Raw genomic sequence first — 19,004 nt, 5'->3', positions numbered from 1 at the left:
ATTTATTGCTCTTTGAAGTGAGAAGGTCATTTGATATACTCTGCATTTTAGTTCTTAAGTGGAGCTTTGTTTGTTTGTTACCTTAAAATGTCTGTAATTAATGTAAAGACGCGTTAATATTTAAGGATAATTTTGTTTTAATGTTGGATAGACCGTTAAATGAACATACTGTGTTTTACATTTTTCTAAAAGAAGGTTTTGAAGGAAATAAAAAAATACATTTGTTTTAAAAATACATATCATATATTGCCAAGGTAATATATTGATTATTGCAATGTTTGCCATATCAAGATACTATCGGTATCGTGAACTGGGTTTCAGGGCATGTGCACTCATAACTCTCGAGGTCACATCCATGAAGCGGCTGTCTGCATGGACGATGCAGGACAGGAACCGGGTGAAAGGTTCTGCTCACCATCCTGTGTTGAACTCCACGTGTGCGTCAAACAGAGCGACCACGGGGGCGGAGGCTGCCCGCCACCCACTGACTCTGGACCGGATCAGGCCTTCCTGTTTGTCGTGGCGGACCACTTTGATGAAGGAGGGGCCGTGCTGGCTGTTCATTTCATCCACGAAGGTCTGCAGGTGTTCCTTCAGCTCCACTGCGGGGACACAGCAGGAGAGGGTGACTCAGCATAACCTCTTAATAAACATTCACAGAAAGATTCAGTCAAACAGAAAGAGGTCGGAACTCAAGTTTGTTGGGTTGAAGTTTCTGATTTACGTGTTATATTTTGAATAATAAGAAGGAATAAGCAACTCCAGGCCTTGAGGGCCACATTCCAGCATGTTTTCCAACATACCTGCTCTGGGATGTTCTAATTGGCTGGACACACCTGAAGCAGGTAATCAGTCATGAGTAGGACTTGGGTATCTGGGAATCATGCAGACACAGCGGCCCTCGAGGCCTAGAGTTGCTTATCCCTGATTTACAGTTTAATCTGGAGTCATTTACTTTGGATTTGTGTTCATATTAACACTTTAGTTCTAAAAAGTATTTATTACAAGGTTTTTTTCCAACACACACACAAAAAAAGAAAGAACCAGGAAAAATTTAAAGACCCATATAGTGTAAGATAATTGTAAAAAAAAGTTCTAAACAAATTAATACTTTTGTGCACAAATTTGCAAAATGTATTAATACAAAATTTGGTTTCATGTTGGTCGTGTCTGTTCTTAATAAGATTTTTCTGTGTTTTACTGATAGTCATGTGTGTTGACTACCAGTATGTCAGGAGAAAAAAAGATACAAATGAACATATTAGAATTACTTTATGAATTAAAATGTAAATCTTTATCATTTATAGACATAATATTGCCACCAACGTTACTGCCATATGTCAGCAAAACAAACAAACAGACAAGGAAAAAAAACACCTGAAAAAAAAAAGAAAAATTAGCCTACTTTAGCAAAGCTAGCTCACTTGTTTTTGTAATTTTCCTTCCATTTTCTTAACCTGTTTGATCCCATTTGGGGTCATGGTGCTGCCGGAATCTGTCACAGCTACTGTTGGGCAAAGGTGGAGTACACTCTGGAAAGGTGCGGAGGGGATCTGCACCACCTGCCCCTGGGAGGCTAGCTAGGGGCATTTGGGAGAGCGGCAGCAGGGAGGCAGGTTCTCATCTGAGTGGGTCTTTAAAACCAGTCTGATAATGTGAGATGTGCCTTTATGAAGTTAAAGACCCATCCTGATGAAAATTGCATTATTGGTGTTTTTAACCTGATCTTATGGGAATTTTCTGATGATGGATAACATATATAAAGGAAATTAAGATTAAAATGGCATTTCTGAGTATTTCTTTATTCATATGTTTGAGAATCAGGAGCAGACAAAAGAAAATGCAGTTTAAAGATCTTACTGGGCGCGCCACAAGCTCAATGCTCTAAGCTCACATCATCTGGGAGAGGAAAGAGGGGCGGGGTTGCTCTCAGAGATTAATTTCTAATGAACTCCTGCCGCTCTGCAAAAACTATGTCCTAGAAAATGACATGTTTTTGATATGGCAAAAAATGTCATAATCATAATAAAAAAATACACTGGTAAAACTTTTGAAGTAGATCAAAAGATGACCAGAATATTACTTTAAATAATTTTTTCTGTCCTTCCTGCAAATGTGACCTTCTCATGTTAAAAACGCCGTCCACAGAGAAGCAGGAACCGGGATCGTCCTGGTCTGCTTGCTTTGTGTTCAAATGGCGCCTGCAGCCACGGCGCCGTCCTTCTCCTTTTCATTTCCTCCCTCATCCTCAAAACCCATTTTCTGTTTTCCTTAACGAGCCGCAATTTGCTGCTGACCTGGAAGGAAGATGGACTTGTTTAAGCCACAGCTGGGACATTTATAAAACATCTATTTCCAATCCAAGGACATAAAAAGTGGGGTAGGTTTAGCTTTTGACTGTTTAGGAAAAAGTACATTTTTATCATCATAAAATAATATAATTAGAAATGATTGTGCTTATGAAAAGCTTATAAATTATTATTAGAAAAATAAACAGCAGTTGAGTTAGTACAGGGGTGTCAAACTCAATCACACGAGGGGCCAAAATCCAAAGCACACCTTAGGTTGTGGGCCGAACAGGATAAACATTTATTGAACACTCAAAAACAACATTTTTAAAACTTTAAAACAGTAACTTTTTTACATAATTATGAGCTAGATATACAGCATTACCTGCTGAAGATGCTAGTGCTAATGTCAAATTAGCAGGAAAATCTTAAAAAAAAAAAAAAGATTAGCCAAAACAGCTAGCATTCTAATTGAAATATTAGCAAAAATTCCAAATTAGCCTAGAAAACTTAAAAAAAAAAATAAAAAAAAAAAACTTAGGTTTGCCAAACAGCTTGCATTTAGCTGAAAAAATATATAACATTCAAATTATTCTAAAAAACAAACAAAAAAAGCCTAAATTAGCCAAAACAGCTAACATGTAGCTGAAATGTTGGCTGAACTGTAAAATAGTCCAAAAAGCTAGCAGAATGCTAATTTCTAAAACTTTAAAACTGTAACGTTTTAACAGAATTAAAAATAAAAAAAACAGATATTATTACAGAATAAATCAACTTAAACCTTAAATAACTTTCAGTATTTTACTCTCCATAAAAATACATTTTATCAAAATTATACAAGTTAGAAATCAGCGCAAGATAACATCGGGTCATTAATCACAATAAAATAAAATGATGTGGAGGGCCGGATCCGGCCCCTGGGCCTCGACTTTGACACGTATGAGTTAGTATGCTATCAACAAAAATATTTTTTTTTGCTTTATTTTAAACTCATGTTGCTTTAAATATGAAATCGATTGCTTTCATTTACTAAGTTAAAAGAATTAAATGACTTTATTGTTAGTTATTGTTTATTTTACTGTTTATTATTGCTGACGAACCTTAACCCTTTAACACCAGAGCTCCACTGTTTATGTTCTTAGATTTATTGTAACTTTTCAACATGATCAATGTAATTATAGTAGATTCGAGCCGCTTTTCTCCTTCAGAATCTACTATAATTACATTGATCATGTTAACGGTTATGATTAAGATTAAGAAGATTAAGAAAACCTTTATTTGTCCCACAATGGGGAAATTGCAAAGTTACAGTACGTTAAAGATTTTGTCACAGTACTTTAAGAATTTGTGTTTAAGTCACTGGTGATGTCTCAAGTGTTAAAGGGTTAAAAACTCAAATTTGCTTCCTGTTAGGATATTGTAAAAAAAATAATTCATATGTTCCTCTAAAGTTTAGAGAAACATATAATATAACACATGTATAACAGTTTAGAGTTTAACCTGTTATACAATAAAAAACTGCACATTTTATGATAAAAAAGCCCACGCAATAACAATACTAAAGGACATTTTTATAATTGTACAGTTTTTAAAAATACCCATTACATCAATTTAATTGCTGCTGTTTAATGAAGCAAACATCTCCTAAAAAATCTGATTCTGGCATTCAAAGCTTCATGATGACGCTAAGACAGAGAAACTCGTCTGTCTGAACACAGGAAGTGCACATTCAACCAATCCCGCCAGGGTTTGTGTGACCCTAAAATATTGATCAAACACCACAGGCTTACTGCAAATATTGTTTTTTGTTTGTTACCCTGAGGCTTCGGCATATGTGATGCAGAAAGATCACAACTGCCGTCAAATCTTGTTGCTAAAGTGTGTTTTTCATGAAAGTGTTCATTGATGCTCTGGCAGAAAGAAAACACCAATTTTAGACTAAAAGCTGGAGAATGAGGACTGAAATTCAATACAACAGTTGAAGTCATTTTAATTTTAGTTTGAGTGTCTGGCAGAAAATATTAAAAAGCGGTGGAGATTTTTTTTCAAAATTAGTTTGCTTATTCGATGCTCATCAAAACAAACCATTTTAGCTTTGCTGAGGAAAAAATAGTGTCACAAGTTTACCTGAATCATTAAAACTCTTCAAGATTCTCATAAAATCCACACCAAGGTGTTTCCATCTGAGCTTTTTTGGGAATAATCGGCTGTGCATTTCAGGAAAAAAAAAACTTCTCCAAACAGACCAGGACTCCTTCTGTCTCTGCTCCTTTGTGGATGTAATTGTCCAGCTGAAGTTGTACTGATTCTGATCCTACAAAAATTAAGTTTTAATGCTAAAGATCGCTTTAAAACATTTTTAGAAGAAGGTAAAACAGGGGTGTTAGACTCAATCACACAGGGGGGCCAAAATCCAAAACACACCTTAGGGAACACAGTGGCGGGCCGTCAGGGCCTGCAAGGCCTTCTCTGCTGGCCTAAAAATATCTGAATCACAGACTGATATTAATTATTTATTTCCGTGAATACGTATTCTATAATTCCAAATGCTCTGTCTTCGTCCTTTCATTGCTGTCTCCCTGGTTGCGCTGCTTCCAGACGTGTATTTTCCTATTTAAGCATTAACCAATCACATTGCAGCACCATTTGTTGCTAGGGTCAAAGAAATCTGCCTGAAGGCCTTCACAATCAGTTCTGCGGGCCCTGTAGCATACAATAATTGTCGACCAAACTGTTGCTTCAACCAATCAGATTTGGAGGAGACCACGTGCTAGGCCAGCTAGCAGGCCCACGGAAACGTCAGGATTTTCACGCGCTGTGATTGGATAATCGGAGAGTGTACTAGGCAGACCTGGTAAACTGAATCTGTAGCGACCTGCACAGGCAAATATATCGAATTTAATAGCTGGTTTGTCAATCCACAATGGCTGAAGGAGGAGAAGAAATGGATTTGGTTGCAGACTTACTGTCAAAGTCGTTTTCAAGACGGACTTTTCAAGAAAAGCTGGACATTGTTAAGCGGGGTCGGGCAACTCCGAAGCTAGCAAGCCCCGTGTCCACTGCTTCTGTTGAACGGACATTCTCAGCCCCGAAGCGAATTAAAACTTATGCCAGAAATACGTCAGGGCAGGCTCAACTTTCAGCATTAGCTTCCATGGCGATAGAAAAGGACTTCTTGATGGAACTAAAACGCACGGATAATCTGCACGACAGAGTGATTGAAATCTTCTTGAGGAAAGAAAGGATGGATTTTGTGTACAAATAATCCGGATTTTTGGTGAGTAAAATTTTGCTATATACCAAAATATTATTGCAATTTTATCAGGTTATTTTTTTATGCTTTTTTATGTGTGTCGCAGTTGTACCTGCAGTAGAAGTTTTATAGCCATAAAATAGTTAATGAGGGTAGGGTTGATTCGGATGGAGCACTACTGAAGGCCTAGGTGTGAAATGCACGGCCCGCCACTGAGGGAACAGGATAAACAACAATTTAACACTCTAAAATTACATTTTCAAAACTTTAAAAAATGTAAAACTTTATTTTTTAACATAATTATGCACTAGATATATAACATTACCTGTGATAGTGCTAGTGTGAATGCAGTAAGCTGAATTTGACCTCTGAAGATGCTGGTCCTGATAGCTGAAGATGCCAAAGCTCATAGGCAGATAAAATATTAGATACATGCTATTAGCCTAAAAAAAAAAAAATAAAAAATAAACTTAGTTTAGTCAAAACTGCTAGCATGTAGCTGAAAAAAATAACTTCAAAATAGCCTAAAAAATTGAATAAAGTTAGCCAAAACAGCTAGCATGTAGCTAAAATATTAGCTAAACACCAAGACAGCCTATTAAATGTAAAAAAAAGCCTCAACTAGCCAAAATAGCTAGCATTTAGCTGAAATGTTAGCTAAACATCAAAATGGACAAAAAAATTAATAAATAAACTGAAAAAGCCTAAATTAGCCAAAAGAGCTAGCATGTAGCTGAGATATTAGCTAAACTCCGTAATAGCCTAAAAAAAGCTAGCACTAGCAGAATGCTAATTTTTAAAACTTTAAAACCGTAACTTTGTAACATAATATAAATAAAAAAAAGGCAGGATTATTATTCCACAATAAATCAACTTAAACCTTAAATAACTTTCAATATTTTACTCTCCATAAAAATATATTTTGTCAAAATTATACAAGTTAGAAATAAATGCAAGATAACATCGGACCATTGAAAACAATAAAATAAAATTATCTGAAGGCTCGGATAGATTTACGTGGAGGGCCAGATCCGGCCCCCGGGCCTTGACTTTGACACATGTGAGGTAAAACCTTTAAAAGCACAGCAGGTTCTGAATATCACATTTTGAAGGACAAACACCTCATGGATAAATACCAACATTCATCATCCAATGATGCACTCTTATCTTGGTTATAAGAAACCTCAGGAACATTTATATTCATCCCAGATAAAATCTTTAAATCCCAGGTCAGGCGAATCCACACATTTAGCATTTGTAATGCGCTAGCAGAGAATAATTTGTGGTAAATGATGAATGCATTTCTCCCCCTGGTTCCTGCACTAATCACCCGTGTGCAGCAACCATAACTAAACTCTGATTTATTACATTATCGAAGAACTGAGGGAAGCCAGAGACACATAAAATCTGCAGGCCCAGACAGATTTGTCATATTAGTAATTATACATTTGAAAGCAGAGCAATGTAATACGCTCCATGAAATGGGCTGCAGAATGTGGACACTCCCTCTTTAATACGTTTCTTAAGGGTTTCTTGCATTAGCAGCTAATGCTTGTAGTTTTTCTAAAATCAGAGAAAGTAGGACATAAACGCACAAAAGATGCTGCAACACCCCCACACTCCTACCCTCAAGGGGACCGAGCTGAACCTTTAAACGCTGGATCTCTGCCCTGAAATGTGAACTGAGCTTTTTAATCAAGAACTCATCTGGATTCAAAAGAAGGGCTGCCAAAGCTATAAACAAAAAGAACGAGTATTACAAAATATCACAAAATAAAAAAAGATTTTTATTTGTAATTTGGTCCTAAAGTGTTTTTTACAGAGCTAAATCTGTGTAAACATCCCTGTTAATGGAAGAAAAAGCCTTAATGGTGACTTTAAAGACTTGAAACACCAAATGAAAATGTACTGTTGATAGTCAAACCTTGGTTTTGAACAGTTGGCCTGTTATCAAAGAAAAATCACAACTCAAGTATTAAAATGTATGATTAAATGTTATATTATATTGTCATTACACAACTTTAAAGTGGCTTATGGTAACAGGATAACAGGTGGAGAGAGTTTTTATTTTTTTAGACCAGACATGTCCTGAAGCTGAACTTAAAATAAACAAATGAACACTTCCACACGTTCTACACTCAAGTTTCCACTCTGTGAGGTCTAGCTTCAAGTCAAGTCTCTGCTGGTGGAACTTCAGTGTGACTCAGGTCCCAGTCTCAAGTCCGAGTCATCTTCTTTGACATTTCTGACAAAAAAAGTAAAAACTGGAGCGAAAATTCTGGTGTTTAAGGATTTTAACAGATATTTTAAATTCGTTTCAACTGCAGCCGGCAACGGGCGCGTGATCAGGATGTGCACGGACGTAAACTGAACAACTTAGATGTACATTTCTCATTTTTTTTAAATCGACAAAAAACAATAATTCTTATTTGAGGTGTGTTACCCTGCACACACATACAGGAAAGAGACTTTCAGAATCGCCGAGATTATGGGTTTTTTCCCACAGAATGGCTGGGCCTACCCTTTTTTTTTTTAATCACACCATTTAAAATTCCAGTTGCAGGTGTGACCAAATTGGTTGCACACTAGAGCCCTGTTTCAAGGTGATCGTAATTCTGCACTAATAATTAAGAAAAAAAGAAGATTGATTTAATTATTTTTTTCTCTGTCTTGCGATCTATCTACATGTCCTTTGGGATCGAGCGATCGATCATGGTAATGAGCCGCCCTGGTCTAGCATGTACCCTAACTTTGCCCTCCAGTGGCTGGGATAGGCTCCAGCAACCAAGGAATTAAGAAGGATTGAAAAATTGATGGATATTTTTAACGCCAATTAAACTGTGTTGTTTATATAATAAAATGACTCAGAAGTACTGACTCTCAGCAGCCATCCGTCCGTTCATCTATTTTCTGAAGCTGCTGAATCTTTTTTAGGTCATGGGGTTGCAACACACTCACACCTAAAGTACAATTTTGATTAAATAATTTAGCTACAATCCATGTTTTTGGACTGTGAGTAGAAGCTGGAGTTCCCGGAGAAGACCTACACACACGCACAGGGAGAACATGCACACTCCACATAGCAATTTGAACCATCGCCTTCTCATGGTCAAGAGTGTGAACCGCTACACTGCTATGCAGCCCTTTCTGTGCAGGTAAAGTGCTGTTCTCCTAAGCAGCCTCTAAGTTCTGACCACATTTTGAATAGATACAGTAAAGAGAAAATTCTTTGAGAGTTGCTGCCCCGAAGTACTTTAAATTAAGGATGGGAAATCTTCCCTTCTCCCGTCCCCTTCTCCTGTCCCCTCCATTTGAAGGGGGAGTTTAAGTGTAAGTGTGTCCAGGAAATGTATTTTTTAAATCCGACCCTCAAAACGGAGGGATATACTGACAAGCGTTTTTCTTCACGTGGGTGCGCTCTGAAGCACCTTTTTAAAGTTCTAAAACAGCTGTCATGTATATTTCAAGCGATGGAAGCTCTGCGCTAAAGCTAGCGGACTGGCGATTATTGATGACATCATCGACGACACAACTTTTTCATAACTCTCGGTTTGGAGGGATAAATGAAGGGGAAGGGAAGAATTGGGCCTAAGAGTATTGAACAACTAAAGACTGAAAATCCTGTACTCCTTCCTGCCGGGGCTAAAAGCCTCATTTAAGAACCTGTGTGAAGACACTGGCTGCTGTGTGAGCTCTGACGTCTGAAGCTTCTTACAGCTGCTGCTGTGGTCATCCACCAGTATGATCTCCTGCAGCAGGGAGGCTGGAGTCCTCTGGATGACCGTGTGGACGGAGCGCAGCAACACCGACAGGGCCTCATTAACGAAGATGAAGATGACGCTCAGCTGAGGAAGGTCTGATGAATACGTCATGTTTCTGCACCTGGAGGACACAACAAAAGGTTCAGTCTACTTCCAAGAGGAGAAGCGTGCGGCTCTGTGAGGACTGACCCGTCCGGACGCAGGTCCGGGATCGGCCGGGTCAGGGAGATACGGTCGCTCAGGTAGCTGTTGTAGCCATAGTAACGGAACTTCTTCAGGGCCGCCCTTCGACTCTCTGGACCCAAGTCTCGACCCCAGTGGTTGAAAAGCGAGGAGGCGGGGTCAGAGGCGGAGTCGGGTGAGGACATGGCATCTTCACCATCCTTCTGTGGGGTGTCTGTGGACGGGGAGGGGACAAGTTTGAGAAAAGACCATCGACAGCCTGAAACATCACCCAATGAGGCGTGTCAACCCCCACCCCCACCCCCCACCCCCCCTCACAGCAGCAGGAACACACAGTCAGAATTACAAAACTTTTGAAAATGTATCCAAACTTTGAATATATCGTTTTTAGAAATCATTTTCTCTTAAAACACCTGTGGGAGTAAGACAAAACATGAGCTCAAAAGTCATGTGACTTTCAGACAAAATAGATTGACTGGGTTCAAATATAAACGTATATTAGAAATTCCTCCATTCTATCATTGTTTGTCTCCAGTAGGTCAGAAGCCGCCTCAGCTCAGTGACTTTAAGACATGTAAGAAACCAAAATATGGTCTTTAATGAGTGACAGTTTTGCATCATGAACAACTCAGTTCATGGTTACCAAACAAAAGCTGTCTACTGAGGTCTGGAAGAACAGCTGACTTCTGCAAATAACTGACAGTCAAACTGATCTCCTGCAAACAGACTCAAATCCACTAACACAACCAGAGCGTCTCCTCTGTGCTCCATCTTGTGTGACGTAACCTGAATTTGATCTATGACAGAAACAACAGCAAAATCTTGATTTTTTTTTCATATCATTTCACATACAATCAGTCTACAGCAGAAGTCGACTGTATGGATCAACATGGAACAAAAAAAACTCTGTACAGAAAATCAGTGATAAAAACACAAAACAAGAGAGAAAATAAACCCTCATAGTCATTGATGGACATAATAGTCTGAAAGTTACTCTTTCAGGATTTACTCACGGAGTTAGCCCGCCCCCACATCCCGTCACCCATATAAAAATTTAGAAATGCATTTTAAATCTTCATTTTACTTTATATATGTCTTCCATCATCAGAAAAATTCTACAAGAACATGTTAAAAATACCAAAAACAATATTCTCATTTGAGTAGCCAGAAAACGTAAAAATGATTTTTTGAAAAAAGTTTCACATGCAAAAAAACAGAAAATATCAAAAGTGAGATCTATCATCTAAACATGGAGGATAAACAGAGGAGAAGGAAACAACCGAAAACAATCTCAAGATCATAAAAAAGCAGAAGAAGATGGAGATATCCACAGGTCAAAGTTCATGATCCAACTGTCAGAATGAGACGTTTGGACAAACATTGGATCCCTGAGAGAGATGAAGGAGAAAAACACTTCTGAGTACCAAGAACCCAGAGGAACATCTGGATGATCCACAGAAGCAGAGGAGATGGTCCAGAACAGAAGAGGAACTTTCTGGAGGGACTGTCCACAAACGTCTGGATTTTCTCCACGCCAGGAGGATGAACAAAGTGAGTTCGTTCACAGCATCAAGATAATAATGGCGGGGTTCAAAGAATTATAGTAAATAACCTAAAAATTGTGCAATGGATTTATTATTTGACATTTTATAAAAATAGTAGACTGTTAAACTATTTTATAACTTAAAAACAAAATGGAATAACTTTCATAAATGTAATCATCTTTTCGTTCCAGTTCTGCCATCAAAACAAAGCTGACATCTTCCTTCTGCCTTTCTGAGCCAAATGGCTTTTTTATTAGTCAGAAGAGGCGTGCTTCTCCCTTTGCCAGAAACACACTTACTGGTCTCCAGGGTGAAAGGGAACCTCTCTCTTCAAGCTTCATAATGGCCACCACAAATGCACCACCCATACTTCTCCGTTCAGTTTCTCCTGCCCAAATATAAGCCCCATGCCTCAACCCGGCCCTCACTTTGACTTCATATCAGCCTTTTCTCTGTGCTGAGGCTTTCAGTGAAGCACTCTGCCACCACACCCTGCATCAGTGCTGACGGGATGGAAGACGGAGTTCAACCTGTCCTGAACTTTTCGACAGTAAACTTCCTTTTTAAATCAGAAAATTAACATTACAAATAATAATGTAAGAGTCAATGACTTTTGTGGAAAAACAAAAACAATTTACTTCATTTTAAAATAGCTAAAGATGTTAGTTTCCAAAAAGCTAATAAAAAGATTGAAGAAAGAGGCTGATATCTAGAATTGATATATTAGCAAAAGAGTTTAGTGGTGCTAAATAGTGGATAATTAAAAAAAAAATGGTGATAAAAGAATTTACAAAAGTGATGCGTGAACAGGAGCTACAGCTAAATAGTTTTAATTATTAAGTGTTTAAAGTTCATTAAAAACCTTGAAATGATCCAAAAGTCTGAAATCACTTAATGTGGAGGTTTGGTAAGAAGAGATAATATGGTATTATATAAATTCACTTCTTCCCACTCATTTTCAAGCAAACAATTAAACTCTACTTGACTTTAGTTAAAAAATATGAAAATTAATGAACAAAATGTGACATAAGTGTGTTTTGTTTTTGTTTGTTTATTTTCTACTCTCTAATCAATGCATTTATGTATTTCTGTAATGAGTTTGAAATATTTGTGTTTTGACCTGTATTTTTTTTAAAGAAAACAAATAAATCAATCGATCAATCAATCAATATCCTCCACAGAACTGGTTCCACATGACCTCTTCACTCTTAGTGGGAGGAGTTCCATAAAATCCCAAACTCCTCAAAAACAACTCCAAGAGTGTGGAAACAAAAATCTTTACCGGGAGAGAAATGTAAAGGAGACCAAAACCTCACAGAATCCAAATGAACAAAAATCTCTAAAGGAGAGCAAACCGACTGGCAAGGAGCAGGGGCGGAGCTACAGGGTGGCAAGGGAAGGCAGCTGCCACCCCAGCAAAAAGCTTTGAACCCCCTACTTGCCACCCCCGTTTTTGATCAGATAAGAGAAAAAACTCTGATCTGAACTGGTTTGAAGTTGTGCTCCTACAGTTTTTTGTGGGGTTGGGGGCTGGGTGTGGTTGTGTTTTCTTCCTCTCGTTTCAGGGTTGTTGATTTGTTCCTTTTCACACCTGGTTCTCATACACACGTGTGAGTGATTATCTTGTTTTCTGTTATAAGCTGCGTCTCCCCTCAGCTTGTCACCAGATCGTCTTGAGAGCTGCAAGTTTATTCTCAGCCAAAAAGAACAAACAACAACCCATTGAACATCCTGCATTCTGCGTTTGTGTCCACACCCGGATCCTGACATTTTTCACTTTTCATGAGGTGTTTATGATCATGAAAAAGGTAAATTCAACATGTAAACTGTTACTGTGACGACTAGTTTTTGAATAGATCAGACTCCTGGGGACAGTCCCTTTCTTAGTTTAGATCAGGGGTGTCAAACTCAATCGCACAGGGGGCCAAAATCCAGAACACACCTTAGGTTGCAGGCCAAACTGGATTTAAACATTTAAAGAGGAAGATGTTTTCAGATATCTATAGTTGTGATTCACCATCCATCCATCTTCTTCAACTCTTCCGAGACCGGGTCGCGGGGGCAGCAGTCTAAGCAGAGATGCCCAGACTTCCCTCTCCCCGGTCACTTACTCCAGCTCTTCTGGGGGGACCCCGAAGCGTTCCCAGGCCAGCTGAGAAACATAGTCTCTCCAGCGTGTCCTTCCCCCGGACCTCCGCCCAGTTGGATATGCCTGGAACACCTCTCCAGGGAGGCGTCCAAGAGGCATCTGGATCAGGTGCCCGAACCACCTCAACTGGCTCCTCTCGATGCGGAGGAGAAGCGGCTCTACTCCGAACTCTCTCCAGGTGACCGAGCTCCTCACCCTATCTCTAAGGGAGCACCCAGCCACCCTGCGGAGAAAACTCATTCAGCCGCTTGTAGTCGGGATCTTGTTCTTTGGGTCATGACCCAAAGCTCATGAGTACTGGAACGAAGATCGACCGGTAAATTGAGAGCTTTGCTTTCTGGATAAGCTGTCTCTCTACCACAACAAAACAGTATAGCGACCGCAAAATGGCACAGACCGCTGCAATCCACCTGTCGATCTCACGGTCCGATCTTCCCTCACTCGTGAACAAAACCCCAAGATATTTAAACTCCTCCACCTGAGGCAGGAGCACTCCACCCACCCAGAGAGGACAAACTACCTTTCTCCGGTCGAGAACCATGGCCTCAGACTTAGCAGTGCTGATCCTTATCCCAGCCGCTTCAAACTCGGCTGCATATCGCTCCAATACATCCTGGAGGTCCCGGCTTGATGGAGCCAACATAACAACATCATCTGCAAAGAGCAGAGAGGAAATCCTGTGGTCCCCAAACCAGACCCTGTCCGGCCCCTGGCTGCGCCTAGAAATTCTGTCCATAAAGACTATGAACAGAACCGGTGATAAAGGGCAGCCCTGCCGGAGTCCAACATGCACCGGGAACAGGTCTGACTTACTGCCGGCCACGCGAACCAAGCTCCTGCTCCGGTCGTACAGAGACCGGACAGCCCTGAGTAGGGCTCCCCGGACCCCATACTCCCAGCACCCTCCACAGGACACCACGGGGAACGCGGTCCAACACCTTCTCCAAATCCACAAAACACATATGGACTGGATGAGCGAACTCCCACGAACCCTCCAGCACCCTGAAGAGGATGTAGAGTTGGTCCACCAACCAGTGCTGTTTCTGAATCTGAGGTTCGACTATCGGACCTCTATAGTACCATGGCATAGACTTTCCCAGGGAGGCTGAGGAGTGTGGTTCCCCGATAGTTGAAACACACCCTCTGGTCCCCCTTCTTGAAAAGGGGAACCACCACCCCAGTCTGCCAGTCCGATGGTACCATTCCCGCAATGCTGCAGTGACATGTCAGCCAAGACACTCCCACAGCATCCAGAGACTTGAGGTACTCGGGGTTGATTCACCAGGTTTCATTTTCATATTTCTTCTCATGCAGCTTTGAAAACTGCACGGGCAGCTTTGAAAGCTCATTTTTAATGAATTTTCAATGTGAGGTTAGAGAAAGAAATAAAAAACTTGTTTTCAGGCTGTTTTGCAAGTTGAAATTTTCTGTTAATAAACCAAACTCAAGCTGGATTTTTAAATATATTTACCATTTGAACGTGACAAAGAAGCCAAGAGAAAGAGAAAACAAAAAGTGCTCCAGAGCACTGAAACAAAGCACACACGATGAACACACAGGTGGACTGGGTGCTGCCAAAGGTCTGCAGTGAAGCGTACGGTTGGGTGGAACAGCAGCCTGAGAGCATCTGCGAAGCCACTGAGCCTTTGTCCTCTGATCACCTTGGTAGATTGGAAATTGGCTCGACAGTATAGTGTCTGCTCAGCTGAACAATCACTCGGCACAAACACACAGATGCGGGGAAGGTGCTGCACAAACATGGGAGGAACATTTTGGAGAGAAAAATCATTCCTCCACATGTCCATACAGACTCAACAACAAGACATTTGCATCTAAATAAACAACAAAGTACACAAACAAATGAGACAGAGGGAGAAATGGAGAAATGGAGAAATGGAAAAACCACAAAAAACCAGAAAATAATGTGGATGTAGGTAGAGCCAGAGAGGATCGGCACAATGAAAGTGACAACATAATGTGAGGAAGATGATGAAGAGGAGGAGTGACAGACAGAGACATGAGGAGGACAAAAAAATAAAATGACTGCGACAGAAAGAACTCAACCGCAGACATCTGTAAACCAGGCGACCCTGAGATCTGTCACATCAGCTTACACATTATGCAAACACACACACATACTGGACAATAAACTACCCCACCTTTCTATTTTTTTCTTTGACATTCTGCTATCTCACTCCAGACCTCAGGAAGTCGTAGAGTTTCCTCTAGTGCAGGGGTCTCAAACTCAATTTAGCCGGGGGCCACTGGAGGCAGAGTCTGGGTGAGGCCGGGCCGCATCAGGATTTTCATAAGAAAAGCGATGATAAAACATTCCAATGTTCTCAAATATCTTTGTTATTAACACAAAATAAATGAATAAAATAAATAAATATATTAAATAATGAATTAAAAATCAGACAAATCAGTATGGAAGTTTTTTTGTTCCATCAGACTCTGAATTTTTTATGTTGAATTTCTGACCCATTGAAATTTTAAGTCTCGAAATTAAAAACACAGATTTTTTTAAGATAGAAAATATTTTTAGGAGCATAAAATGTTGCTGTTTAAAAGGTAAGGGTTAAAAAAAATTCATAATAAAAATTCATAATAAAAATTCGAAAAAAAATTCAGATGTTAAGAAAATTCAGAATAAAAAATCACAATAAAAATTTAGAATAAAAATTCAGAGGTTAAAAAAATTCAGAATAAAAATTCAGAGGGTAAAAAAAAATCAGATGTTAAGAAAATTCAGAATAAAAATTTAGAATAAAAATTCAGAATAAAAAATCACAATAAAAATTTAGAATAAAAATTCAGAGGTTAAGAAAATTCAGAATAAAAATTCAGAGGGTAAAAAAAAAAATTCTGATGGAACTAAAAAACTTCCATAAATCAGTAATAAATTAAAATAATAATAAATACCATACAGCATATTACTGAAGAAACCACATATTGACTGACTAGAGAAAACTAATTATTTTTATTCAGTTTCAAATGTGGGCTGCACGGTGGCGCAAGTGGTTGGCGCTCTCGCCTCACAGCGAGAAGGCCCCGGTTCGACTCCCGGCTGGGACCTTTCTGTGTGGAGTTTGCATGTTCTCCCCGTGCATGCGTGGGTTTTCACCGGGGACTCCGGCTTCCTCCCACCGTCCAAAAACATGCTTCATAGGTTCATTGGTGACTCTAAATTGTCCCTAGGTGTGAATGTGAGAGTGAATGAATGTGTGTGTGATTGAGGCCCTGAGACAGACTGGCGACCTGTCCAGGGTGTACCCCGCCTTCGCCCTTCAGTAGCCGGGATAGGCTCCGGCACCCCCGCGACCCCGGAAGGGACAAAGCGGTCTGAAAGATGAATGAATGAATGAATGAGTTTCAAATGTCTGTATTAACAGATCCTCCTTCAGAGAGAGAGAGAAGCCCATGGAGAAAATCTTTGAAGGATTTCATTTTTTGTAGATTTTTGTAGAACTTCTCATAATAAATAAATCTGATCTCATTCATTGGAGGTGTGGGGTGCTCGCGCGCGCCGGCTGCATCATTGTGCATTTGGGGCCTGCTTTCCATCGGAGTTCTATGTAAACGCGCCTGTCAGAATATCGGACTTCTACTCGCGTTTACATGGACTGGAATGCGCGCCGACACAGCCGGTGTGTGAGCCTTAAAAGTCACAGACACGCGCACGCAGGTGCGAGCCAAGCTCAGGATCACATGTTTGACAGGCGGGAGCAGCGGATCCCCGCGCGGGGCGGGCTTACAGGTTTGAGGCTCGGAGCTTGAGGAGCTCTGATTCAATAGGAACAGTCAGCAGCACGTCAAAAAAACGTATTCCTCGACATCATGTGTGTGTTCATTCTAAGAGAGACATCCACAGACGGAGCTGGTAGCTCACGAGAATTTGTCAAGCGAATCGCGTTTGGTGCTTCGTAGCTCCTCCTCCGCCCAGCTGATTGGAGGAATGAATGAATGATAGACAGAGGCACTGGACAGACCGCCGATGTCCCGCCTCCAGAGTCATATACCTCACCGTGATTGGTTCGTTCAGCTCTGCACACAGCAAGTGTCATTCATATCAACCTTGCGGGCCGCACGAACAGTAATCTTTATTTATTTATTTAAGTTATTTAAGGTTTAAATTGATTTATTCTGGAATAATATTCCTGCTTTTTTATTATTCGTAATTCTGTTAAAAAGTTACGGTTTTAAAGTTTTCCAAATTGGCCTTATGCTAGCTTTTTGGACTATTTTGGCATTTTATAAGATTATTTGAGCTATTTTTGGAGTTTAGCTAATACTTGCTAGCTGTTTTGGCTAATCTAGGCTTTTTTTTTCCTTTTTAGGCTGTTTTGGAGTTTAGCTAATATTTCAGCCACATGCTAGCTGTTTTGGTTAATTTAGGCTTTTTAAAAACTTTTTAGGCTATTTTGAATTTTAGCTATATTTTCAGCGATATGCTAACTGTTTTGACTAACCTAAGAATTTTTTTCTTTTTTTTTAGGCTAATTTGGCATTTAGCTAATATTTTAGCTGGCTATCAACTTTAGTGTTTTTAGCTATTAGCTTCAGTGATTTCAGCTATCAGCTCTAGCATCTTCAGTGGCCAAATTCAGCTATTTAGCATTCACACTAGCATTATTGCAGGTAATGCTGTAAATCTAGTTCATAATTATGTTAAAAAGTTACGGTGTTAAAGTTTAAAAAATGTAGTTATAGAGTGTTCCATAAATGTTTATCCTCTTCTTCCCGTGACCTAAGGTGTGTTTTGGATTTTGGCCCCTTGTGCGATTGAGTTTGACTCCCCTGCTCCAGTGGATGAATCAAGTTTTTTTTTTAATATTCTCTGAGTGTGGTCGAGGCGCTTCACTGGTGAAAGGCTTCCTGCCTCTCTAAACCCACACACACCAACGCCTGCCTCAGTTCTCCTAACTCACACTTGGCTTTATCTTGGATATTCTCCTCCTGATCCCCGAATGAACTCTATGAACCCCCATCTTATAGTCCGAGCAGACCCCCACGTCCTGCCTGAGGGTCTGCAGTTACCTTCTATCCCCCACAGCGGCCCAGTGGGGTACTGAAGCTGCTGAGGATAACCTGCTCTGGAAAAACAACTCCACTGAGGGATCAAAGCTGTGTCTTTCTGCTGAGCATCTTCTAAGAACACGTCAGACTGAATGCTGCCTCTAAAATAGACTCCAACAGCATCGTCCTCCCTGGTGCTTCTTCATCTGACTTCAGGCCTGCAGGACGTTCACACTTCAGCTCTGTGACCTCACTACTGTCTGTCAAACTGCAGCTAAGCTGTGAGAGCGGCTGACAGGTGAGTCAAGGACTGGATGACAGTACGCAGGCGAGCAGAGGAAGGTGGATCAACTAGGGGCAAACGGGACCCAGTCCCTACCTTAGAGCCTTGACCCCCCCAGTCACTCCTCTTTCCATTAACAAAGAGAAAACTCCTCAAATCATCCCTTCTGTCTTTGTCTCGATCAGTATCCCCCTGAGTGCCTGTAGAAAACCCACGCCTGCACAGGGAGAACATACAAACTCCACACAGAAAGGATATGCTGGTGTAACCCATGGCTATTTTAGGAACAGAATAAATACAAAAATTATGCAGATTTTTTGCTAAAAGTTGTATTTTCTGATGGTCCTCAAATGCACCACAGCCCTGCAGGTATCCACATTGAAACGGGGAAAGAGTTGTTGCACAATTTTTTAAGAAGCTGAGCAAACTGTTTAGACCCGCACAATTCTGGAGCAGATTCATCTTGAAAAACTCAACTCGTTTTATTTTTATGAACATCCTGACTGCTTTTTTTTATGTTGGACTCT

The 19,004-nt window shown here is 40.1% G+C and overlaps 1 protein-coding gene across 2 annotated transcripts in view; it reads right to left on the bottom strand.

Moving 5' to 3' along the window:
- The window catches only part of galnt18a (UDP-N-acetyl-alpha-D-galactosamine:polypeptide N-acetylgalactosaminyltransferase 18a), a 166,337-nt gene that overhangs the window by 83,551 nt on the left and 63,782 nt on the right, over nt 1-19,004 (bottom strand). For both annotated transcript variants that reach the window (XM_024264210.2, XM_024264211.2), the window contains exons 2-4: nt 9,492-9,699; nt 9,257-9,423; nt 416-602 (exon numbers count right to left, since the gene is read on the bottom strand). In XM_024264210.2, the coding sequence (XP_024119978.1) occupies nt 416-602; nt 9,257-9,423; nt 9,492-9,699 (562 nt within the window). The remainder of the gene's footprint in view (nt 1-415; nt 603-9,256; nt 9,424-9,491; nt 9,700-19,004) is intronic.

The sequence above is a fragment of the Oryzias melastigma genome, linkage group LG6 (assembly GCF_002922805.2).
Source record: "Oryzias melastigma strain HK-1 linkage group LG6, ASM292280v2, whole genome shotgun sequence".
In the NCBI taxonomy this organism is placed as follows: Eukaryota; Metazoa; Chordata; class Actinopteri; order Beloniformes; family Adrianichthyidae; genus Oryzias; species Oryzias melastigma.
This window is presented reverse-complemented; position numbering and strand designations above follow the sequence as displayed.